The sequence below is a fragment of the Lampetra fluviatilis genome, chromosome 49, assembly GCF_964198595.1.
Source record: "Lampetra fluviatilis chromosome 49, kcLamFluv1.1, whole genome shotgun sequence".
NCBI classification, from domain to species: Eukaryota; Metazoa; Chordata; class Hyperoartia; order Petromyzontiformes; family Petromyzontidae; genus Lampetra; species Lampetra fluviatilis.
In genome coordinates this window covers 6,767,544-6,794,904 of record NC_136323.1, presented here as the reverse complement: position 1 = coordinate 6,794,904, position 27,361 = coordinate 6,767,544, and the positions used below count along the sequence as shown (strand labels likewise).

General features: G+C 46.4%; 1 protein-coding gene across 1 annotated transcript in view; it reads right to left on the bottom strand.

The window, feature by feature from the left end:
• LOC144948360 (potassium channel subfamily T member 2-like) overlaps positions 1-26,394 on the bottom strand; it is a 226,558-nt gene extending 200,164 nt beyond the window's left edge. The window contains exon 1 of the mRNA XM_078877787.1: positions 25,850-26,394. Coding sequence (XP_078733913.1) covers positions 25,850-26,046 — 197 coding nt within the window. The 5' untranslated portion in view covers positions 26,047-26,394. The remainder of the gene's footprint in view (positions 1-25,849) is intronic.
• Between the last annotated feature and the right edge of the window lie 967 nt (positions 26,395-27,361).

Genomic DNA, 27,361 nt, shown 5'->3' with positions numbered 1-27,361 from the left:
GCTCTTTGCGTATTATTAAAAAATAAATTTTAAATGGTAACAATTTGTCGATTAAAATAAATTGACTAATATTCACATACTGGATCAGTGGCCGAGCGGTTACCATTAATCCGACGTGAGTTTTAGTCTCGGTCACTGGCTAACATCAATGGTGAGTGATACCTGACCCAGTCCCGTGGCCCTTATTCACCAACTTGCACTGAGACAAGTGGTTAAAGTATTTCCAGACAACCTCCATCACCAACACGGCCTAGGGAGGCCGTCATTCATCACAGAGTGGACAGTAAAAAAGTCAAGGACAGCGAATAAAAATGGCACGAACACGACAGAACAAGTGAGACAGACAGTACTTACGAGGCATACGGGACAACAAATTATCGATTTCTGAGTCCAACCGTGACAATGAATTTTGTCAATTCATTAAATCATGGAGATGTGGAGAAGGTGAATTATTACAATCCCAATATCTTATATTTAACACGCAGGCTTTCGAGACCAATACTATCAATGATAACGTTTTTTGGAGGTGTTGATTTGAAGATTTGAAGCTTTCGTGACTGCATGAATCCATACTCTTTAGTTCTTTCGGTAAAGTAAAGTCACGTATGTGACTTTAACAAAATAACCAAAGAGTATGTTTTCTGGAGGATTAGATCACGTAAATGTGTTGTAAACCCACATCCACAATTCAGGCAAATCGCCTGATGATGATGATGCTGGCTGTAGACACCAGCGAAATGTCACACTCAAATTGTAGACGTCGGTTTACTCTCCAACACACCGGTGTCCTGAAGCAGCAACGCACTGACGCATCGGCACGTGACAACCCGTACTCACTGGCTGTGTCGGGTTCAAGTGAGTTTACGACACATTTATATTTGCACAATCTAACCCCCCCCCCCACAAAAAAACCGCTTTCACACGAATACCTTCTATCGGACCGGGCGTCCCATCCCTGCGGAAAAAGAACGCGTGAAAAAAAATAAACATCCGCGCGCGAAGTCAATTTACATCTCAGCCACCTTTTCGGATGAAACGGCCGCGTCGAACCCTCGACGAGGAGACGCCCTTTACTCGTTCTATGCATCGCGGCACAGACGGCTCTCTCCCGTGCACTAGGCGACCTGATTGATTGAAGTGGCGGCCTCTCTTCTTGTTCGCGGATTCAGGTGCATCTCCGAGCAGCAGGGTCACACCGCTCAATCCAGAACACCCATTATCCGCCGCGCAGCCTCCTCGCGCGTGGACGTGCGGCTTCCTTTCCATTCCTTTCGGTGAACTGCACAACGGGGAATTTGCTGCGGCTAAATTTAAAGTCACGTGGTGTGCACCGCGGACCCGTGTGAATTTGACTTTGCTCGTTCGCCGCCGAGGTTTCCACGAAGCGTCCCCAGAGTTTGAAAGCGAAAGTCGAAGCCACTCCAGTGAGATGGCGGCGCATCTCCTGTTTTGTCAGTCCCTGCGGAGGAATTCAGTTGTTGAAGAAGGTCCCGGTACATGCAGCAAAACGTCGAACAACACCGCGTGGTGCAACGCGTCATGAAGCTATGCGGCACAGCTGCGACAACATACGCAGCAGCTACACAATCTAAACAAATTAAAGCCGTTTCCATTCTGCTCACAGGGAAACACTTACGAAACTAAATCAATTTTATTTTTTATTTTACCAGGTAAGGCCCACTGAGCTATATAGCTCTTTTTCAGAAGCGACCTGGTCACAAATTACTATGCGGAAATGTATAGCAGCCAAATACCCTAAATGCATGTTTTGAAATGTGTAGGGAATAACAGGAGGACCTGGAGAAAAATCCGCGCAACCACGGGGGGAACACGCAAACTCAAAATCTACAGCAGGCGTCAGGGTCGGGATGGAACCCACGACCTCCGCACACCAGGCGAGGTAGTTAACGCCTCGACACTTCAAGTGTAAACAAATAGCCAATGACCCTGTTCCATCTGAATGCACGCATGCATGCTTTGTGAGCACATCAGCAGCAGCCAGCCATCGCTTCCTCTCGCGGATGCCGCAACCAACCTAAGCTCCTGCACACGAGCCTATCTCAAACACTCCGTACTCCTTCCATCGGTCTTCACTGCCCTCGGCAAGCGAATGGCAATCACGGGTGCACCTGCTTGCAGCACTGCGATGGGAGCGTGCTACGACGCAGGGATTAGCCCCTGGGACGTAGAGGCGACACGAGCAAATGGACATGCGTGTGGCAGCGACGCGCTCGGACGACAACTCTGAATTTCTGGTTTGCACACATGGCGGAGTGTCACGTGGTTGTGAATGCTGTTGTGGAATTCTTCAACGCTCGCCTTCATGCCGAATAATAATGATGATGATAACGATGTCTCGCAAAGCGGCCACGCAGTGTTCTCCACTCGCTCTCGATGAGAGAGAGAGACGTGTGAGGAACCACGGACAAGCGGGGAAAAGGCAGCCACGCGGTCAGCCGGTGTCAAATTGAACCCCCTCCCAAGCGCTGCAGTCCTCTATATATTAAGATGTTTTGAAGCAAATTACACGTGACCGGAAACCGGAGCACCTAGAGAATACCCGTGGCTGCGAGGGAGAAATACTCTATCCCACACAGACAGAAGAGGTGGGGGGGGGGGTCCACATTTGCTGTACCGTCTTCTGTAAGCCAGAGTCCACGGCACCTCGACGCTCACCAGAAGGGAGTTTTACAACAACTCTGTGATCCACCAAGCCTCGCCTCCACAGTGCTGGATTAAAAAGGCGTCCATAGCCAACAACACCCAGCGAACAGCAATCATATAATTAGTCTTTGTGAGGATGGAGATAATTTAACGTAACGCTACCCAGCATAGTAGGTGCATCACGATCTATCTATCGATGAATCGGAATCAATTATTTCGATCGCTGCACGTGCGTCGAAGCAGCGCAGGTAAGAATCAATTGTTTACAACGAATTCAAAGTGTATGTGCAGATGACGTGGAGCTAACAGATATCGTACAACACGCGGAGAAACGATGAAAACGAGACGGAAAAAAACGAGCGAAGAAAGGAGAAACCCAGTGAACACATTACATGGAAAGACATTGAATCTGCTTTTCTTGTGTTTAGTTTGCTATCCTTCCCAATGGGCACGGTTGGCTACGTTCAACATCTACACACACGCATACGAATCGCTGCAGTGTCGAAGATCGCCTATTTTATTTTTGCGGTATAAACTTATTTACGCAACTACCAGGGGCGGTTTCTTCATTAGGGCGATTGGGCGACGCACCACCAATGTCATTCAACCACAGAGTCACGCTAGCCGTCACTGTGCCTCTGGATATAGTCCAATCAGCGTCATGCTACGTTCTGTGGAGTACCGCCTCTTTTTGGGCGATTTCCCTCCAGCTGAGAATCGCCCCGAGTGGTCCCATAGACTTACATTCAAAGATGTTTTTTTTCGAGCGGGGGCGCTGCAATGCATTCTCTATGGCTTCCGGGAGGGCTCGCCCTAACGTGCTTACGTCATCATACGTGCTTACGTCATCATACGTAAGCACGTTTCATCCAACAATATAATTTGTTGCCACCTAGTGGAATCTTTAATAAAAGAAACTTGAGTGGTTTGTTTTAATAGTGAGTATAGAAACAAACAAGATGTATTGTAAGAGTCACTTTATTTTTCATTAATATTAAAGAAGTGAAGTTGCCTTTACATGCTTAAGCTGTTAATTTATCCTTTGCATAGGTGGACCTTATCCTTATCAATCATCCAGACATTTGCCCCCCCTGAGAGATTTTGCAGGAGCCGCCACTGGCAACTACTTTATTCACACCGTGAGCAGGACTGGGAGAAGAAGCCCTTGACCGAGTGTCCACACTTCATGTCCAAAGGCGCAGCCGTTGTTCGACAGTTCAATATTTCGACGTGCCACATCAGCATTTTACTAAAGGCTCAACACGGGACCAGAACACATTCCTGCAGAGGGAGCTGGTAGGAACGTTGGGTTGCTCGGTCAATGGCCAGGGTCAACGGCGGCGTGGTGGATTCCGCAAATATGCCCGACTGTGAGGGCGGGCACAAGCCGGCGTGAGTATGTTAAACGTTGAGTTTTATAAGGGCACCACGGGGTGACCAGCCCCTCCCTACCCAGCCCCACCCCTCCCACCCCCCACTCAGCCCCACCCGCCCCACCCAGCCCCTCCCCACGTTCCCCTCCCCACCCTCCCCTCCCCAGCCCCTCCCTCCCCACCCAGCCCCTCCCTGCACGACGGACACAATAATCCCCTGTGGGCTGGTGTAACCAGGGGGTTCCTACCAGTAAGAGGGGTCCCGTGTTGAGCCATGAGAGTGATTCACGGCAACTCTCCCCGTGCACAACGTGAACGGTCCCAACGACAACCGCTCAGCCAGAGCGGTGACTTGCTGCGCTTGCGACGAGAAGTGAAAACCAAGATCACCCCCCGTGTATTTTATCATATCCGTGCATGCGATAATCACGAACAACATCAAACAAGCATCTTATCTTGCAGCGAGGCAATTCCCGGGTCTCGTTTTGCGGCGGTGAAATGATGCCGCCGGACACAACGGCAGTTTTCTTGCCGTGGTTGTCTCACCTGATGACGATTGCTTGTGTTGCGATCGAAACGTCGTGGTCTATTATTTTTCCTACTTACGTGACTTTACCGAAAGAACCAAAGAGTATGGATTCCCGCAGTCACGAAAGCTTCAAATCAAGATTGGTTTCCACTCGTTGGTCCATTGCAGAGTTATAAATGGCGAACGCTTTCCGCTTGGACGCTCTAATGGACGCAATCGAGACGCTTAGCCGACATTGTGAGTCGCCGCCGCTTTGAAATCACGGGGATGGTTTCCACGATTTAAATTTTTAAATCCTTTATATTAAGTTCGCTTGCTTGCTTGCTTGCGTGCTTGCGTGCTTGCTTGCTTGCTTACGACCGTGCAAATCTTTCGGTCGTTTTTAACCCACTTCCCGTGATCCAATCGAGCTGACATTTTTCACACAGACTCGTTGTGCGTGACAATTAATTTTCGTGAAAAAATGTTTTCCAAAATTTCAAACTGTTTAGGGAACATTTTTTTAATATTTAATTACCAATTGCTTAATGCTGGCAGACAATCATCTGACCCATAGGTGGCAGCCATCTCAAGCCAGAGGACTAGAGGACTCTAGCCGCCACGCATATAAAGGATTTATAGTGAAAAACTTTGTTTTTACGGGTTAATTTTTTCTTTCCTAGCCGGCCGTGCGTTTCACCTCGCGTGAGCCTCGTCCACACGCAGCCTCTCAGTGTGCACGAAGATGAATGTGCGTCCAATTGCGAACGTATGCAATTTTTACTTTGGCGTTTTAGTTGATTTAAGCGTGCACGGTATTGATGATGTATTTGCGAATTAATCGATCTAATTCGGCGTTCAAACCCTGAGAAAACGTTTTACAGCACAGCCGTAGGGATGGATGATGATGACGCAGCAGCAGCAGCATCAACCATGCGATGTTTAAGTTCTTGAAGGTCCCTTTCTTTGCTCGTGTAAGACTTCACTTTTAATTAAAACCCCAGAGATGAAAATCTAATGGTGTCAAGTCGGGTGAATGCGTGGCCTTTTCATTTTATAAAAAAAATTAGGTTTCTCTTATTACAGTAAGAAAGTAGCAATCATTATTCACAACAAACTAAAACGTATAAATCGAATGCATATATGCATACGCAATTTATGTCAGTATCTCGAATAAAATGAAACGATTCAACCTTCTTTTGGGGATATAATCATATACGCACACGAATTATCTAAAAAAAAAGCACCCATCCCGATTTCACGAAATTAAAATTGCCCTCCTGTATGTTTTACAGTTGCACCACGTTTCGCTCAACACGCTGTGAGCTTCTTCAAGAACCGAAACTTTGGGCTTCGCGCCGAGCAGTACGCGGGGGGGCCACGACCCAAAACACACACACACACATCGGGGCAAGAGAACCGAAACGTCGGACTACACAGCCTCACCCAGCAGTCGTCGTCACGCGGGCAGCCCACAGCGCGAGTGAGTTACCTGTCACGTGGACTTCCACGGCTTCAGAGTGACGAGCCCAAGCTGGGCAAGACCGTTTGCTCGGGACCAGGAGGAGCTGTGGGGCTAAAGTTGAAGTAGCCGCAGCTGGCGGACGCTCGAGGGGGTTGGATAATAATGAACGAGAGCGATGATCAACTTCCCACCTCGCTCGCAGCGTGTGAGCTCGCGATTCTGAATGCGACGAAGCAGACCGCTGCTGCTGCTGCTGCCGCTGCTGCAGCGACCCAGGCGGGACAGTTCGTCAACAGCAAAGGCGGCACGAGTCTAAGAATAGATTCAAAATGCACTTGATACCAACAAGCGCAGAGGCACTTGCCACTTACGCGTGCCTCTGTGTCTCTGTGCGTGTGTGTGTCCGTATATAGGCCTCGCCCTAGGTTGACTCAGCCTCAAATGAGTACGATGTGCAGTAAACATCACCACCGGGGAGACAAAGGCGGCCGCGCGTGGTGCAAGTCACACCACACCCTCGTGTGCCGTGCTGGCCTTAATAGGTATGCGCTAACAACATTTGCCCCAACAGTCTGTTCATGGCTACATGGGAGATCTTTGTCTTTTTCGTATGTGTGTGTGCAGGGAACCGGTTTTGGGCATCACCTAGGTCGACTCAGCCTTATATGAGCACCTATTGCTGTGTGTGAACATCAGCATTGGGAGACAAAGGCGGCCGGGCGTGGTGCCGCGCAAGCACTCCGTCGTATGCCGTGCCGGTCTCAATAGGTGCTCGCTGACAACGCTCTCCCCAACAATCCAGGTATTTTATCGGGGACCTTTGTTTTAGTGTCAGTATTATTGTTGTTGTTGAAATTCTCACCAAGCGCTGTCACACAAGGACACTGCACGTGGACGCGTGTGCTCCCAATCCACAGCTCGCTTGTCACCGCACGCTCTCACATCACGTGACCACGATGCAAGCGCTACCCATTAAACAGGCAGCTTACGCCCAAACTGTTTCACGTTTACTGGATACCGGCAATACTTACCCAGGGCAAGCTTCAACCGAGTATCAAATTATGAGTTTTTTTCAATTTCCAGGAGGGTCCCCAAATTGGAACGTATGCCAATTTTAAATTGTCAGTTGTTCGGTTTGTGCGATTTTGCCTATCGATATATCCGGCGAATCCATTTCACGCGGTTTAGCCCTCTGTGTGTCCCCCTTTTTTGTTCTTTTTGGAACGCATCCTACCGGCAAAAAAGCGAGAGAAATCTGTAAGTGTAAAAAACGGTAAAGGCGCAGCCGTGCAATGACCTATTCACACCGTGCTGCCAGAAAGGCTATTCACGATGGCCTCCTCTTATCCATTGTAAAGTTTTTCTTGGGTTGGATCGTGCAAATATAAATGTGTCGTTACAACCCACCACCACCTGGCACAGACAATTAGGTTTGTCACGTAAGCAAAACGTGCAAATTAATTACAACTTCAGCACACCAGTGTGTTGTAAAGTAAATTTACAATTTCAGTACGACGTTTCGCTGGTGATTGCAACCAGCTTCATCAAGCGATTTGCCAGAATCGTCCTTGCAAGTCGCCCGATGAACTGGTTGATTGTGGGTTTACTCTCCAACACACTGATGCGCTGAATTGGTAACTAATTGGAACGTTGTGTTTACGTGACAAAAACCTGACTAATCGGCTGTGTCGGGTGGTGGTGGGTAAACGACACATGTGTCGAAATGAAGGACGTGGGGCAGGTGCTCCAAATCGAGGGCAAGCACATTTATTGTGGTTAATAGCAATCTTGTGATGAACAGCACCGTCTCGATTTAAAGCTTTCGTGACTGCAGGGATTCATCTTCTTGGTTCTTTCGGTGAAGTGCTGTCTCCCCGACAGACCTGGTCTTCACCTGAGGACGGCTGCTTGCGTTGTGGCCGAAACGTCGTGAGAATTATTTTATTATGTTTAATTTTTCTTATTTTATTACTTCCCTTCTACGTGACTTTACCGAAAGAACCAAGAAGATGAAAAAAACAGCACCGTCACTCTGTGAAATGCACCAGCACGTGTCACACAACCAGCATTGCTCCCGAGTCGCCATTAACCACGTGACTGGTATATCCGCGCGGTCATTCAATAACCCTGCCAGCCACCTACAGGCCCGACTCAGTCATCACATGCTGCTGTACACACATGCATTGATGCACTGCACAGCACATTAGGACTTTCACAGAACCACACTTTACTCCCTTGCTGCACAAGGATATAATTAAAAGAGTGATCCATTCCTAATGTGCCAGACATGTATATTTGCGCGATCTAACCCAAAAAAACCTTTACTATGGATAACATTGGTCGCGTAAGCTTAATAGATGTTAAACTGGCCTCCTCTTCCATGCTGCAGAGTGTGAGTCCCCACACTTCACGCCACCGCACGCGACATGCTGGTCGACTAACTGCGGCGCACTAATTCATGCTGCTGGGCGGACGTGGTTTCAGCTGCCACGTCTGGAAACACTGGGAGTGCTTGAAGAAACCCCAACAAGGGTGCTGTTGTAGGTGGATAACACTTAAAAATCCACACACAGGCTAACCGGTGTACTGCCTGCACAAATATCAAGAGAAACGTCACTGACCCTGCCAGAAGATTTCTCAAACAGTGACCTCTACGCCCCATCTACAAACACGGCCTTTAAGAAAACCATATCGTAGGTAGGCACTTGCATGCCTAGCAAGCACTGCACAGTCGTCGAAGGCTGTTTCATTCATAGATACCGCATTGATTTCGAATGACCCCTCCGGCTGTGTCCTCAACAGGTGATTGGATATTTCGATTTAAAGCTTTCGTGACTGCAGGGATTCATCTTCTTGATTGGATATTGTGAACATATTAAAATTATTATGTATTATTAGTGTGTCGAGATCGGTGACAGATGGTGTGGGGGCTTCGAAAGGGACTTTGCCGTATTCTGCATCTCACTGTTATTTTAGTGCGGTATTTATGAATTGATCACACCTCACAGTACACATTTTTCAATGGATACACATTTTTAAAGAGAAAAATGTTGCAGGTAATGAATAACCACCGCATTTAGTGCTTGGCGTGAACAAGAATATTCCTTCATTCAGAGGGATTTGAATGGGTATTATTTTGCAGTCGAAGCGCCTTGACGGATTTTCATATACAAGCGTGGATTTTTGTTTATTATTCAAGCAGGCAAGGGGCAGGTGCGCTTCATCCTCTCTTGTTCGAGAGACAAGAGGCACAGCTACTGACCGTAAGCGAAGCATCAATTAATTATATTACTGTTCACTCTTAAGCCTCGCTACGCATGCATCGGATATCGCAAGCAACCCGTCTCAATGAATGTGCTTTTCATTAAACCAAGCGAAATTACAATTAGGGGTTGGAATTAATTCGGATCTGAAATGCGGCAACCTGGATGGAGAGGAGGCCTATCTTCTCTCTTTGCTTCACGCTGCAGGTTTGATATGCGGCCTCATATCTGAGAGACACCTGCCGACAGGGCCGCCGCTCAGGGTAGCTCTGGAGATCCCATCTAGAGGGCAATCGTGTAACACACACTTAAGCCCCACTGCTTACCATGCTGACCTCGTCGAGGAGCATAAACCGTGACGTGAACTCTGGTCAACCTCGCAAGCGCCTTTTGGTTGGCCATAGGTCACTGCTCCGCGCGCTTCCAGACGCGCTTCTGCGGCCGTCTGGAACACTCGGCCTTCCGATATTAGGAAGCCACTGGAGCTATGCATCTTTAAGTCTCGATTGAAATCCCATTGCTTTAAAACTGCTTTTTCGTGTTTAGTTTGCTGTTCTTCCGCCACACCGCCGATTTGCACGGTTGCGTTAAGAAGTTCAACGTGCAGTACAACACACGACAAGTGACCAGCTGATCGAGCAATTGTGGTGCACCAATTTATTCCGTTGGGTGGCCAGAGGTGGATGGATTGAAGAAATCTGCTGATGGCGTGAGCAAGCAATTACAGGGCTGCACCTTTTGCTTGACCCCTTTTGACACGTTTGTCGGTGGCTTTTCAAATGAACAGTGTGAGCCTAAAGGTTTTTTGAGCCCTCGGGCAAAGCTTAAGAGGAAGACTCCTTGGCTATTTATCAGACCTCCCCACACCGCCGCCAAAACCCCCTTGAGGTCCCCCATCTCAAGATCTGAAACCCAGGGCAAACCCGCCTTGCCTGCCTCAGTTTACTGTGACCCTGCGAATCAAAAAGGTACACATTGTTTTAAATGGAATTGTACTTCGCAACGCTGGAAATTACTTTTAGAAAAAAAAAAGAGGTCACGCCGTTCCAAATATTTCGCTTAAAAATGTGTCCCTTTAAAAAAAATATATATATAACGGTGACGAGTCAAGTCGACACACGGAAAGGGTTCCACTGTGCCCAGACCCCTACGGTGCTCCGCTATTGCAAACGTCGAATGCGCAGCTCCGCGCGGTCGTTCAAAGGTGCGGAAATAAAATTGCCGAGGACTGTTTAAGAAATCGCATGGGGCGGGGGGGGGCGTAAACGTCGCTCAATTTGCAGCGCGCCAAGAACAATTCGAATGTTCCAGCGAGGGTGGTACATGCCACTCGGAGAACAGTGAAGTTCGTGGACAATATAGCAACACGCTGCAATGCAACCACGAAACTGCGGGACGCTGATATCGCGATAGTCGTCACGTCGCGACATTTGATATCGTGTCGTATTTTGAAAAAACGATGTTGCAGCCACCCTATTTGCGACCCTTTTTCTGAGCACCTTACTGAGCTCGCACCCGTTAGAAAATGACATATTTCGTTTCCTCTCCCTCATTCAGGCCTGAGCTGTGGGAGGGCCCACGGACCAAAGGCAATCGTCAGAAAAAAATATAAAATCTTAACAACAGGTGGGTATGGTGGTCTTCCTTAGCAACGCCTTTAGCATCATCAATGTGTTCCCTTTCCTCCCTCCCTCCTCCTCCTCCCCCTGACTCTATTTTTTTCATGCTCTCACTGAGAGTGAATCCTCACAGTCTCAATATACCCCTCAAATAATGGTCCGCGTTGAACCGCTTGGGAACATCGCACGGCAGATGTGGTTCTCTCATCTACCAGTGCAGAATTCAGAGTAGCCCACGGTGCAACTGCGGTCACCAATATCAAGCCACCGACCGAATAGTTAACGCCGCAGCTCAGATGTCCACCAGGCTACTCCTGATGCCGTCCACTGGCTCACTCGCTGACTCACTCGCCAGCCTTGACATGCACGCATACACGTCGATGATCAACTCCCCGCCATAGTCAACGAGAGGCGTGTATTTAATACAATGCTCTCTCTCTGTCGGTCTATGGGCGTCTACGCGAGTCACTGGGTTTCATTGCAAGTCTATGTATCTCCACGTGAGCTTATATTTCACACATCGCAACACCACACTCTGGCAACGGTTCAGATATGAGCCAGGCTTCTCCTGAAACCCGAACATTGGCTCACGCACCAGCCTCGAAATGTAACTTTATTTTAATTTAATTTATTTTCTACCTACGTGAATTTACCGAAAGAACCAAAGAGTATGGATTCCTGCAGTCACGAAAGCTTCAAATCAAGATACACACATAGCACATGAACATTGCTGATGAACATCCCCCTGTCGCGTGAAAGATGATAGGTTGAGAGTGAAAAGCAACATGTTGAGATTTTAAGTGGCCTTCTTCAGACGATGTTGATGTCTACATAGAGAGAGAGAGTGCATGCAGGTGTCTCGGGAGGCGAGGTCGGGTAGGACACGGTTGCTCCATGGGACGTTTTAGATTTCATCTTTTTGTAGAGAGCATTTCCAGCCCGTAATATTCGCCCGAAGAGTCCGTGCTGTTGTTGTTCCGTGAATTATTTTGGCATGCCTCGTCCAACAACGATGAGTCCATTGCATGTGATTTTGGTTTATAAACCTGTTCATAGGATTATTGCTCTGTATAAGCATACCTGGTAGTGTCCTAAGCCGATTATCATTTTTTAAATCTCAGCATTACGGAATATATTGCGTGATAAAATTTAACTTTATCAATTACTCACCTACAAAGACTATGTAAGTCTCTATTTTTTCTGTAAATCGCAATGTTTCATGAATAAGTTCAATTGGCCAAAAACATTGAGCTCTTCCCTTCCTCTCAGTGACGATATAGAAACTGTGATGATTTATAAGCCACCGGTTATTTTACACTCACCAAAGTAGTGCGGATTGGCGCACTTTTATACCTCGTAGCAAGAAGCTCCTGGGCTCGAATATCAACTCGAGCGTTTTTCTGCGTGGAGCAGAGGTCGCAAATGGGTTTTGATTCCTTACCCGTACCCGGCCGCACCAGGGTCACAAACGGGTACCCGTACCCTACCCGATACCCGGCTACCCGTACCCGGCCGGGTATCGGGTAGGGTATGGGTACCCGATTGTGACCTCTGGGATGAAGCCATGTTGCAGGCGCGGGTGGGTTGATTCTAGGAACTTGAATTGTGAGAAGAGACAAGACGTTGGGAAATGAGTGACAAACGGTTGCTCACCAGTGACTCACGGTCTACCCGTACCCGGCCGCACCAGGGTCGCAAAAGGATATCCGTACCCGGCCAGGGAAGGGTAGCCGGGTATCGGATAGGGTACGGGTATCGGGTACCCGATTGCGACCTCTGGCGTGGAGTTGGTTTGTTCTGCCCCTGTTTAACACAGTTTTCCTCCGGGCTCTCTGGTTTCTTCCCAAAGTAAAAACAAAAACACATAATTTACAATGCAGCCGGTATTGGCCAAATATCCCAGTGATGAAAGATTTACCGGAAAATTACCTGGCGTCACACGCAGCAGCAACATTACACCATCCTGTGAAAACTTAGCAGGACTCTCCTGAAAAACAATCTTGAGGTTTTCATGGGTAAACAAACGTCGTAATAACAGTAATTTAATGAATAAAAAATAATGTTTTGTCCCTCTGCCTGTCTCTGTCTGTGTGTGTCTGCCTGCTTGTGCGTAATAAAATACAAATAGGCACGGAAATATGCCACAATGGTTCAGAAATTACGTGCCTCTCAAACCAACATTGAATAAGTAAGTAAACTAATATTTTTTGCAGTGTTTCATTTGACTAGACTATGAGAATGACTGAATGAAATCCACAGACTAAGCACATCTCCACAGATTGGCATCGCCCGGACCAAGGCTGTGACCAAAGTAAATGAGTAATTTAACACGTGTGAGGCTTTCGCGACCAATATTATTCATAATATAGGTTTTTGGGTTTAGATCGCGTTATTTATAAATGTGTCGTAACTATCCACCACCCGACACGGCCAAACAGTAAAAAAATGCGTCACGTTTTCAAAGGACAAATTAATTGACTTCTTTAGCCCACCGGTGTGCTGAAGAGAGAATCAACAGCATAAAAAAAAAATTTGAGTACGACGTTTCGCTGATAATTACAATCAGCTTCATCGGGCAAGAATGGTGAAGCTGTCCTGCTGCTTCCGGTCTTAAATAGAGCAGCATTAGGGTGACGTCATCATTTTATTCAATTCAATCTGGTGCAGTGATTCGAGGCAAGGAGGGGGAGGGTATTTTAATTATATAGATTGCTATATTGGACAGACGGGACGTAACATTAGTGTAAGACTAAAAGAACACCAAAGAAACATTATATCATCTCAAACACAACTGTCGGCAGTGGCAGATCATGCTTGTCAACAAGGACACTCAATTGATTTTGATAACGTTGAAGTGTTGTGTAAAACTAATTACTACTGGCCAAGACTAATTAGATAATCCATTGAAATTGAGAGAAACAGAAATAACTTCAATCGCTCTCACAGCTACAGGTTTAGTGCGGCCTGGAAGCGTATTATCAAACAAATACAATTACAATTCCTTATAAGGGAAACACATACCAATGAATAACAATTGAATGATTACCAAACTATATAATTACAATACCCTCCCCCTCCTTGCATCGAATCACTGCACCAGATTGAATTGAATTAAATGATGACGTCACCCTGATGCTGCTCTTTTTAAGACCAGAAGCAACAGGAGAGCTTCACCATTCTTGCTCGATGAAGCAGATTGTAATTATCAGCGAAACGTCGTACTATTTTTTTTTTAATGCTGTTGATTCTCTCTTCAGCACACCGGTGGGCTAAAGAAGTCAATTAATTTGTCCTTTGAACACGTGACACATTTTTTTACTGTTTGGCCGTGTCGGGTGGTGGAGGGTTACGACACATTTATAAATAACGCGATCTGACCCAAAAACCTATATTATGAATAAATAAGTAATATTAAAAACACTTTTTTAAAAACACGCTTTTATGAAATGTACTAGTAATGGAAGAACTCCACGACTCCAGGAAGTGGCTCCGAAGCTTGCCATATAAACGTAAGAGACCGTGGCCAATTACAGTTGACCGCCGTGGACAATTAGACCCAAGCCGAAACACAACATATAAAAAATAATGTTTAAAAATATATATCTTTTATTTTTATGATAGAATATAGTATTGTCATCAGTATGACATAAGTATACCAAGTTTGCAGTCAATACCACATTGGGAAGTGAGTTAAAATTGAGTTAAAAGATTTGAGGATACAATTGTAATAAGAGCCTATGTCCGGCTTACGTGGTGATCGGCTCTGCCAGTCCTGCTTTACAGCCAATGGGGGGAGAGCCTGGGAGCATGGCCCTGGCGTGATCAAGGGGTGCCAGCTAGGGTGATTGGTTCTGCTGGTCTTGGCCTCAGCCAATGGGAAGACAAGTCAGGGGCGTGGTCCCGGGAGTTGATGGGGAATCTAGAAGATTCGGCGCAGGCTACCAAGGATTGGCTGGAGCGTACCACGTGACCCAGGCATTAAATAAGGGGAGAGATGAACGACACGTGGTCAGACGAACGAAGGAAGAGAGGGGCCACGCGCGAGCGGGGCTCCGAGTGCCACGTGGCGGTGCGTCCCTTGTGGTCTGTCTGCCCACTTCCCGTTGCCTGCCAGCAGCGGGGAGTACTTGTGAACTGGAATAAATAAAAGGACCGATTCCACAAGTCGTCTCCAAGAGTATTATTACACAACGACAAAGACAACCACAACGACAACAGCAACAGAAAGATTGAGTCAAATGAAAGCGTGTAAAAAAACGCTGACGATATTAACATCGCTCAACCCTGGCAGCAATACCCAGTGGCGAGCACCTTTGCTGTGCGTTGAGAAGTGACTAAGCGATTGATAATTCTAGATTTGAAGCTTTCGTGACTGCAAGGATTCATACTCTTAGTTCTTTCGGTAAAGTCACGTAGGTAAAAAATGAAATTAAAATTATAAAAATCAAATGAAATTATTTTTTATTAATTTTAATTTCATTTTTTACCTACGTGACTTTACCGAAAGAACTAAGAGTACGATTGATATTTTACAAATCCGATATCTCCCAACGCGATGAACGTACGGTCACAATGTGACACACGTCTCGAGCAGCAGACCGTATGCTGTTTGGCTGCCAGTAACGATTGTGATATGCCTCAAAGGGTCCAGGCAGCGTGCTCCTTTCTGGCGTTCAGGATTTACAGCTTTGCACATGAAAGGCATTTTGAATGTACATTCCCCATCAGCTGAGCACAGCAGCACATACGAAAGAGCGTCCAATTACGCCGTCAAAACTGTGTCCTTGTGAATGCTTTCCAAAACAAATTACAGAACCTCTTGCTTATAGATTAAGCATTTAGGCCAGGGGGAGCACGCGGGAAAACGCGGACTCCACACGCGGATCGTCACCAACAGACGGCAACGTTATGCAGTCGAGGGATGAAGTGCTCTGCTCAGTTCCGTCCCTGTAGAAGCTCCCAGCGTGGGCAGCGAAACGTCAGACATCGTGCCGGACAACAGGCGGTGCATGCCTAAAAATCTCATCAGAGAGCTGTGTACAGCACAGCCACGAAAACCTACACAGTGGTATGAAGGTAGTCAACAATAATAGTATCAACCTTTAACGTGCCGCACAGTATTTTCTCACTCACACAGAGATCGACTCAAAGGAGCGAGGAGGAACCACAGACAAGCCGGAAAGGCAGCCAGGCGGTTAGCCGGAGTGTCAACAATTGCCCGAGCTCTGCCTGTCCTCTGTATATTAAGCCTCTCAATGAGCATTTTACAGGTGGAAGGAAACCGGAGCACCCGGATAAAAACACACGCGTGCGAGGGGGCAACACTCAATCCCATACAGTTGGAACAGGTCTAGTCCGATAATTGTTTTTTTACCCTTCTATCTGGCAACAAAACTGACACCTTTTTTTACAAGGAGTCATGTTTGCATAGACCACAATACCTGCAGCCATAATGCAAAAAAAACACAACTCTGATAATATATGCACTGTCCTTGAAGTTGATTGGCCCACACCTGATACAGCTTTCCTTAGAGCCTAGTCTCACATGTGTTGGACCAGATGACGCCAAAAGGCGCACAACTCAAAGACAATGCACCATCAGAGTATGAGAGCTCGGGGTAAGCATTTACACCATTGGAACCTCATTTGCCAGATAGAAGGGTAAAAAAACAATTATCATATTTTTTACTGGCAAATGAGGTTCCAATGGTATAGTCCGCATTACCTACACCGCCTTCTCCTGGCGAGCTGTGGTACGGCACCTCGACGCCCACGGGACGTGGAGCTCCACAACATTTGTGCGGTCCACCACCCCCTCGCCTGCCCAGCCGCTGGATCGCAGCACAGGCATGAGCCACGCCACGGCTGCCCGACAATGAAACTTTGGTGGATTTTTGCCGCATTCACTGGGGAGGTATTTTGGCTTCGCAGCGGCACCTCGAGCTGTCGCTCACAGCCGCACGCCACGGCAGATGGCATTCAGCGGCACGCTCACCGTAGCTTCGGCCTCTGTCGAGTAAACGACACATCATCCTGTTGTCTTTGCTTTTGTTTACTCTGATAGTTTTTTTTTTCCCATACACCTCACTGTGTTGATTTTGAGTCGTAGATCATTATTCAATTTTTTTTATAGTTTATTCAGGAACTTTCGGAAAGTTAACATGTGTGCGAACTCATCACCGATAAGCACGGTTGGCTACGTACGGCGTGAAAGAAGTTCAACGGACATCGACGACTCTCTCGTGCATTTTAAAAAGTCTGTTTTTACTCTTCGTCGTGTATATCTTTCGATCCTGTTCTTTATTAAAGCAGATTCCCCCCCCCCCCCGTCCACATCGGCAATTTCCCACGGCGACGCAGTCGCAAGGCTTCACACGTCTGGCAGTGGTTGCCAATCTGTGGCCCGTGAATCAGAGGTCGCAAAAGGGTTTTGATTCCTTACCCGTACCCGTACCCGGCCGCACCAGGGTCGCAAACGGCTACCCGTACCCGTACCCGGCCGGGTACCCGTTCCCTACCCGTACCCGTACCCTACCCGAAATGAGTGACAAACGGTTACTCACCAGTGACTCACGGCCTACCCGTACCCGTACCCGGCCGCACCAGGGTTGCATACGGCTACCCTTACCCGGCCGGGTACGGGTAGCCGGATATCGGGTAGGGTACGGGTATCGGGTACCCGGTTGCGACCTCTGCCGTGAATCCCTGGTGGCCTGTGAGGAAGGCGGTTGGGGTTTGGCGGAATCTTTGTAGGCATCACCTCTATTTCTGTTCCCGCTTTTAAACTCTGTTAAAGCGCGATTGAGAGTCGCGTTCATTCTGAAACATACGTTACTGGTGCGCACCGGTTCCCGTAGCGTCTGTGAGAGTTGACGGTGAGTGAGTGGTATGCACAATCAGGGAGGTTGGGAACCACCGCTCCATATCAGATGCTACGTTGACAAAAAAGTGGGAAATGGGTTGATAGGACTATCACTTACCTCATTTATCGATTTGTTCATTGATCCGAATAAAGACCGGAGGATGTAAGACATTGGCTTGCGATGATATGTAGGGAAACTCCTGATGAGGCTTGGAAAAATTATTGCCCTTATTTTTGCCACAAAGAAGTAACACGTTTTTTTTGCCCACCCAAGAAATCCTCATGTAGTGTCAATGCCTGCACCTCCGATTAGCACCATTGGCTACGTACGGTGCGAACGAAGTTCAACATACCGACAACATACATACACACAATGCTCTTTGTCGACAGGGTTCTTGCATCGGGCACAATTAGTCGATCGGCAGGTCGCGTCTGCGATGGTGTAAAGTGTGGGGGGCTCCCACCTCGTCCAAGACATCTGGCCATTGTCAAAGATGTTGGCCAAAATAATCCTCAAGAGGGGCTCCCTAGAGGTCCCTCTGGTGGAGCCCCCCCCCCACCCCCTCTACTGGCAGGTCCGTACCTTTACACTTACTCGCATTGGGACGTTTGGCGAAGCATGGGTGAGACTCTTGCACGTCGGAGGCAACCTGAGTACATTTGAGATGAAGTAACGCTCATGAAGTCTGCACGGACTGGTCAGGAACCCACTTGCTGTACTGCCACTCCCATGCACCTTGCATCCCAGCAAAATGGCAGGAAATTATTAAATCTCCTTGATCAACCAACCCCATAGCCTACGATCAAATTACCTTAAATGTGCTCCATATCATCAGATATCAGTGGCCCAGCAGATCTGAGCCTGGTTAATTCTTGGATGAGTGAATAAAACACACCAAAGATTGTTCTTGGCCGTGATACAAGGTGGTGGGCAGTAGACGGTAGTGCAATAACATCCGTACCTATGCTAACCTGCCTTTACCAACACATAATATATATAAATACTTTTCTCATATTACAGTTCAGTGAATGCAGCAAAGAAACGTGTGCAGGTGAGACAACATTGGTGAAAGAATTGAAAACAGGATTGTGAAACCGAGAACCAGAATGATGAATTCCTAAATAAAATTTGCAAACTCTAACTGTGAATTAATGGAGAGTAAATTTTATGATTGGTGAGCGTGTTGACCAGGGGTAATTTGTAAGAATTTCAGAGGTGGTTCTGTCATATTCATTTCTGTGGGCCATTCTCTGAGACGAAGAGCTACAGTGGCTCTGCGAGATATCCCAATGGATAATTTGAGTCTTGGCATGACTCCAATTGTGCAATTTGGAATAACATTCAACAAAGGGGTAAATTACGAATTGAGAATATCTTAGATGCCTAACAAAAACCCAAAGAACATTAATTATTTATTTGGGTTTGCCATGTACAGCTTTCCGTGGCCTATTAGCATGAGTTTTGATGTCTTGTATCTCTGCGGCGCTTTGATTTTGCCTTCCGGGCTACGGGCATTTAAATTGAACCATTATCATAGCCGTCCCAACTAATAATACCCAATAGTCCAAACTACTAGCAAATGCTGCATGTGTACCAAAAAAAATTACTGAAGAAAAAAACACATGTTCCTTGTTGTTGCTGTTGCATTATCTAGAAAGGTACATTAGAGACAAATTGCGGGCATGTTGGCCGGGCGCATTACTGGGAGTGGGGGGGGGGCAACTATACTTTGCAAGTTCAGGGGGGTTCCACCAGAAAATGGTTCCCAGTGGTATTGTTGGTCTGATTACAGAGGCACAGTGACCCTTATTGGATAATAAATGCGGTTGGCATCAGGGGCGGCCCGTCCATATTGGCGAACTAAGTGGGGCGCGAAATTCGAGGGAAAACAAAACAAACAAACAAAAAAGATGCCATTATTTCAATTCCCGTGCACGCACAGAGGGAATATGAATTATAATTCATTTCTCAACATATCTGAGAATGTATTGGTTGGAAAGATGGAAGAACGGACAAACCAAATAATTATGCCTCTGTTTAACAAAAAAATGCTTTAAATCATTTAACGGAAAATAGGGGCAAAATGATTTCCAGTTTACCAAAAACCTCAGCCTAGGTCTGCCCTTGGGGTTTGGGGCGCTGATTGCACGGTTCGCCTAGGGCGCCAGTTGCTGGCAGCTCGTCTAGAGCCACCCCTGGTTGGCATGCAATATGTAAAACAGAAAAAAAACCAGTTAACACATGTTTAACTAACAGAGCGATTATTACTATTGTTTTCCAGTTGTCTGGATGTTCATCCACAGACCATGCAGGACAGTGCAAGCAGACTGCACACTTCTTTTAGAGACGCGGAGTTGAGACTCTTCGCAAGTGCCAAATCGCGGATAGGCAGAACATCACACCCGTGTTCCGGAAAGCAGATGCCATTCGGTAAGCCACGCAGAGACGAAACACGAATTACATGAAACCGAGTGCGGCGAGCTTTACCTCGACGTTAATTCTATGCAACTGCTGAATACCGACCGGACCCACTTCATTGCTCACCACGTCGGCATTTGTGTCGCCCTGTTAAAGGGGGTAAAAAAAAACGCAGACTCCCCAAAAATTCCATGGAATTAAAAAATCTGATCGGAATAAATAATTCCTCCTTCCCATATTTTGTCCACTGAAAATATTAATATTTTTTTGGCACATCCCGCCTGTTGCACGGCCTTTGCGGAGTGCATCTCATCAGCAGCTTTGTCTCAATGCAATAGAAACTCTGGACCGGTGTTGATATTCAGTGTCTCATGAGCAAGAGTTACGCTTGCTTGCACCAATGCTGGTGAACTGTCAGATGTTTCGAGGCAAGGAGCATTTTCTGCAACACGAGTCGTAGTTTGACACTAAAACTGCTTATTGACGTTTTCCACAGCGACTATTAGTTTGTTTGACTATTTTGTGGGTACCGCTTGGCCAAATCAAAATATGACGGGGGTGTATGGATGACACCCACAGTTGCTGCGCTCCTTGCACGTATGAATTGAGAAGAGAGTGAATATGCAGGATGCTCACGGTGGACATCTGTGAAAAAGAGCTTCATAGCTCTTCGGATTCTCCCAGAGTAATTAAAGAAAAATAAATGTTTAGATTCTCTAATCTTGTCAACAACACTTGATTGAGTGGCAAGAAACATAATACGAGTGAATGTAACTGTAATGAGTTGACATTAAAGCACCATTGATGGTGATGGGTAGCTTTACTCAATTTTCACAGCAACACACACCGTCAGCGGTAGAGCGAGCGGCTTGCCATCACAATGTTGAGAGTTTAAATCCTGGTTGGGGGTTGACTCAGCCCATCATCCCTCCGGCATCAATGCAACAAGTGCCACCTTGTGGCAAAGTCAACAACGCTTGTTTTCTGAATATACTCGCCCCTGCCATAGGAAAGTGGAATTTCCAGCACTGACTCAGGGCCATGAACAGACGATGAGCACTGCCCCAATGCTCATTTTTACACTGCTCAACAGAACTGTATTCCTATTAATCTGTTACATGTCCAGAGGGGCAGTGAGTCAACATTAAATTAATTTGACAGAATAGAAACTTACGTCACCGCTGTGTGTGACGTCTTAGCTGCAGCTTCCATTGTGCAGTATTACTCGAAACAAACCTGACGTGGGTAAGCCATGGTCATTAATGCGCACACATCAAGGACGTCCTGTGCTATGTTTAAAGCAGGACCGGATTAAGTTCGATGGCCCCGTTACGGATTTGGGGAGACCCTCTTTCCATTTCAATTATTTCTATTTTTTTATCACCACCACCACTACCCATCATCACAATGCTTAATGAGTACCTGTTACCGTGTACAGACGTCAGCACTGGGGCAAAAAAGGTGGCCAAGCGTGGCACTAATTGCTTAAATATCAGGTAAAATCTCTTTTAGAAAAATAAAAGACTCAATGAAAAAAAAAAACTACTTTAAACAGCTACATTGTTTATGGAGTTTGGGTCTTGAGAAATGTCTTTGCCTTATTCTAGTGGTCGGCTATTGCTGGCGTGAGTGCTTTCCTTAACATCTGACAACTTCCAATACAACCCCATTGTTGTAAGCACAGAATACAATTACAAGTTAGCGTATAGATGCAAAAAAGCAGGGTGGCTGGTTATATTTCTAACCGTTGGATTTGTCAGAACGCTTGCGGCTGGGAGATGGACATTTTAACTCTGCAATATTTTTTCCCCGTGTGATTGAAGCAACAATAAGCTAACATCAGACGCTTTTAAATAAAACAGCCTGAAAAATGCATTTTCTTTGTGCTCAACACGTGCGATTTGGTGCCTGTGTGTACTTAATGATATAAAAGCCATCATTTACGTGATTCATTCAGACATCACAGGAATAGACTTTATTATGCCAAATTACGTGATGCTAAAAGGATTCGTTTTGTTCGCTGGCAAGACTGGGACAGCTCGTATAAAGTTTCCACTGACAGTGTAGCCGAGGCATAATTTTCGGATTGGACATTTTAATATCTTCAGGTGCCTTAGGACAATTTCAGATCTCTTCTTGGATGTTTCGATGTATGGATCGTCTATATAATGAAACAACTCAAGCAACATTCATGCTCACAAAAGTGATGTCACATGATGCCACGTGAATACATGTGGCCGGAAATACGTGGAAGTGACAGCACAATGTAAGTGATGGCATTCAGTCCAGGAGGTGGTGGCACACGCCTGTAATCCAGCACTGTGGAAGCAGCGATTGTTGGTGGATCACACGCGCGTTGTTGAGACTCCACTCTCATGGGCACCGAGGTGCTGTACCCTGGCTTACCAGGCGAATGTGGTGCAACACAGCGTGAACTAATCTTCATCTGTTCCATCTATATGAGATAAAGTGTTTCCCCCTCGCACATGTGATTTCTCCAAGTGTAAACACCCATTAAATGGAAGATAGTATCTTAATATACAGAGGACCGCAGGGCTTGGAGGGGGATTTTGCTCCGGCTCAAAGCGTGGTTGCCTTTCCCATTTGTCTGTAGTTCCTCACGACGTGTCGTTTTCCCTGTTCGAAAGCGAGCGAATATTGTGCGACCCATTACAAGTTGAAATTATTATCTTGTTATTATGATTGTTTCCTGTGGCGCCATGCTTAGGATAAATTTGGAACAAAACAAAAATTCGGATTATCGAAAATTTCGTATTTAGGCTCAAAGTTTAGCTTTTTTTCGGATTAATTCTCAAATTGTAAACACGTCCTTACTGTAATAATATTATATCATACACTCAACATATGTGAAGGGTACAGATTTACCACCTGTTAAAGTCTATAAGATAAAAAATAAAACTCGTTAACGTGCGCCAGTACAATACGTTCTTCACTTTGAGTGTGGCGAGTACTGAATGTGTGGTGCATGGGTGCGCATTTCGGAGGTGGAGGTGTGCATTTTCATATTTAGATACAGCTACACAGCCAACTATGGCACAGCCAGAAACGTCACGGTAATTCTGCATACATGGTGAAATATCTTACGATCTGCCTCTCGCGTATTATTCAAAACCAAAAAGGTGCTACTGTGCGTCGACCTTTCCACATCGATGCTACTAAATTAAATTACAATTTTTTATTTTATCAGGTAAGGGCCCACTGAGCTATATAGCTCTTTTTTAGAAGCGACCTGGCCACAAATGATAGCTAAACGAAGTGGCTTATCACGTGGAAATTTATAGCAGCCAAATACTCGAAATGCATGCTTATAAATGTGAAGATAAAAAACCGGAGGACGCGGATATAAATGCGCACGACCACGGGTAGAGAAACATGAAAACTCCAAATATACAGCAGGCAGTCAGGATCTGGATCAAACCCACAACCTCATGCATACCAAGCGAGGGAGTTAACACCTCGCGATCACGGCACCCATTACCTTGAAAGCACAGGATGTGTACAAGGGAAGACATGGGACTTTATTGTCGAAAATAAAGGCTACAAATGACTATTTAAATAAAAAAACGACGATACGAGTAAATAAAAGGCAGCAATTTACACTTTGGAATGATTCAAATATGAGACCAGCGTTTATGAATGTACAGACATGATTTTAAATTATTAGCATGTATTTGCAGTCGGCATAAATAATGGTACGTGAATAGGCAACAAAGGTGGGAGTGTTGGCGCAGAAGTTACGCTATCATGAACCTGGCTACCTGAGTTCGATTCCTGGCCACGGTGGCAAGTGATATATTACAAATCCTGTGCCCCCTGTCACCAACCCGCATTGACCAGCGTGATGAAGTATGGTCAAACAATCCTTTATGACCGATATGGCGAGGGAGGGGGTATTCATCCAGCAGTAGATTGACAAAGGGCTACCAAATAAATAAGCTACTAAACCTGGTGAGGCATGATATAGAGGATTGTAGGGAGGCACAAAGCGGTAAATTTAAGGATACATTAGCCTCTGCCATGAGAATGTGTAATTTACAACACCGACCTGGGGATCTTAATGTTCCTTCATTTATGTTTCTATCCATGAGTCTGTTTCATTATCACGACGATCATCATCATCATCGTCGTTACTATCATCACAATCACAAGTGACCAAATTACCCTGAAAATGCCCGATCTCGGCAGATTTCGGAAGCTCCGCAACATTGAGCTTGGCAAGCTGTTGGATGGGAGATTGTCTGGAAATACCAGGTGTTTGTATCCGTGGTCTACAAGATGTCCAGGAGGTATCAGATACAGATGTGGATTCTTAAATGTTTCTCTGCAAACTCCGGTTTCCTCCCACGCGTGAATGGAATTGGTCAAACATCGGTGTGTCGTAGGACCCTCCTGCAAAAGTCTTGAGACTCAGTGAGGCTTTGCTGGTTATAGAAATCACATTATCATCCTTATTAGCTCATTTGAGCTTCAGGACTTTTGCCAAACATAGAGCAAATTTTGCTGGAAATCATGACTCAATTATGCCACAGTGGCGAAATGTTAATTACATCACCTGGCATACAATAGGTCGTGGGCTCGATACCGACCGTGACGCCTGTATATTTGGGGTTTGCATGTTCTCCCCGTGGTCGCGTGGATTTTTCCTCCAGGTCCTCCACTTTTTCCCTCCACATTTATACTCATGCGTGTCGAGTCATTTGGCTGACATCAATTTCCACGCGACGATAAACCACTTTGTTGAGCTCTCATTTGTGGCCAGGTTGCTTCTGAAAAAGAGCTATATACCTTAGTGGGCCTAACCTGGAAAACATAAAAATAGTTTTTAAAATAATGCTGTCCGAAGCCATAAATGATGTATATTTTTCAACAGATCCTGCAGAGGTTATTGTAGTTGTGCTGCATAGCTCTATGATGTGTTTTCGGGTTGTACCACGTGCAATTCGTCACGATGTCCGACGTTTAGAGCTGCTAGGAGCTTATTGAGGAATTGAAGATCCCAGCAACGTGGAGCGAAATGTCAGAGAATACCAAACAACATGCGGTGCGTAGAAACAACACAGTGTATAAACATCAACTATACACCAAGTGACACCACCCCTCATCAGCATTGGAAGCTGTTATAGTGATGTCCAAACATTTCATCCTCAGCCAACACTGATACATACTCACAAAGAACAGAGTGCATGAGACAGTGAATGGGTGAGTGCGTGAATGAGGGGGTTAGTGCATGAATGAGTGAGTGGTGAGTGCGTGAATGAGTGGGTGGGTGAGTGCGTGAATGAATGAGTGCGTGAAGGAGTGCGTGAGTGAATGAATGAGACAGTGAGTGGGTGAGTGCGTGAATGACGGGGTTAGTGCATGAATGAGTGAGTGGGTGAGTAAGTGCATAAATGAGTGAGTGGGTGAGTGCATGAATGAGTGAGCACGGGAGTGGACGAGTGAGTGCATGAATGAGTGAGTGGGTAATTGCGCAAATTGGTGAGTATGTGAGTGCATGGGTGAGTGTGGGAGTGCGCGATTGCGTGAATGAGTGAGTGCGTGAATGCGTGGATGAGTGTGCGAATGAGTGGGTGAGTGCTTCAATCTCGATTCGAATGAGTTTGGTGAGTGCTTGCCTGATTGAGCGAGTGCGAGTTTATCCGGTCACGAAGTTACCTCTCGTCGCAGTTGTCATCCCTGTAGCCGTCATCGAAGACGAACGACTCGTTGGTGTATCCTCCCTGCTTACTGCCGTTGTTGTTGCTGCTGCTGCTGCACCCTTGCATCCTGAGCGGTCTGCGTGCGCCCCTTGATTTGCAGCGACCTCCGCCGCCTGCTCCACCGCTCCCCAGCTGCCTCTGGTTGAACAGCATCTGAGCGCTTGCGTATGAGCATAAGTGACGAGTGGAAATTGGGAAACTCCTGCACTCGGATATTTTTTTTCCTTTTTGGGGCGATCTTTCGGCACCGTCTCTCTCAAGAGCTCACGACGACTCGATGCTTGTCAGCTGGACATCACGCGACCAACGAATGCCACATCTGGTCTGAATTTTTTAAAAAAAATTGCAGTCCAAGCTAGTTTCGTGCGGGTGTGTGAATGTATTTAATTATATCCAGTCGATCTATATCAGTATTTATATACTGGACGACGGCTATGTGTGCACACAGGTGGGTGCGTAGTCTCAGCGTGGATCACGCAGGCGCAATGGTACCCGTGGCCGTTTGCGAGCTTTGCAAAGCTCTGCCGCTGCTGCTGATCATCATCATCATCGGCAGCAGCATCAGCAGCAGCGATGGTAACGGGGCCACGCACGGAGAGCGCTGTTGGTTGACGCGCTGCTGTGAGAGTGGCAGTGTTGACATCTGCTGGACTGTGACCGTCATTGTGGGTGAAGTCACGCGCGCCACCACCACCCTCCCCCCCCACCCCGTCTCTGCGTTGCTGTTGTTGAACAATTCGCTTTGAATGGCCCCATTAGGGTTTCATGGAGCTGGTAATTACCGTATTGCGATAGTGCCGTGTGTTACTGTGGCTAATTGGTTGCGCCTATTATAATTAAGAGAATGGCTCTTGTTGGGAGCCACAGAAGTAATTGTTTTGCATTTTTAGAAACATGCGCAGAGAGTATTTGGCTGCTGTACATTTCAACGTGATTGGCCATTTCGTTGAGTTTTCATTTGTGGCCCAATCGCTTCTGACAAAAAGCTACAGAGCTCACAGTGGGCCTTAGCTGGTAAAATAAACAAAAAGTGTTTATTTCATAATAGAGGTTTTTTTTGGGGGGTTAGATCGCGTAAATATATAAATGTGTCGTTAAAACCCGCCACCACCCGACACAGCCAACTAGTAAGGGTGTCACGAAAACAGAACGTAGCCAATTCGTCACTAGTACAGCACACATTTACTTGTTGTGGCTTGGCTCTCCAACACACCGGTGTGCTGTACTAGTATTGTACACTATACACTCCACTATACACTACACTATACACTACACTATGCACTACAGTATGCACTACACTATACACTACACTATACACTACACTATACACTACACTATACACTACACACTAGTGCTGCACTAGTGACAAATTGGCCACGCTCTCTTTACGTGACAACCCTTACTAGTTGGCTGTGTCGGGTGGTGGCGGGTTTTAACGACACATGTATATATTTACGCGATCTAACCA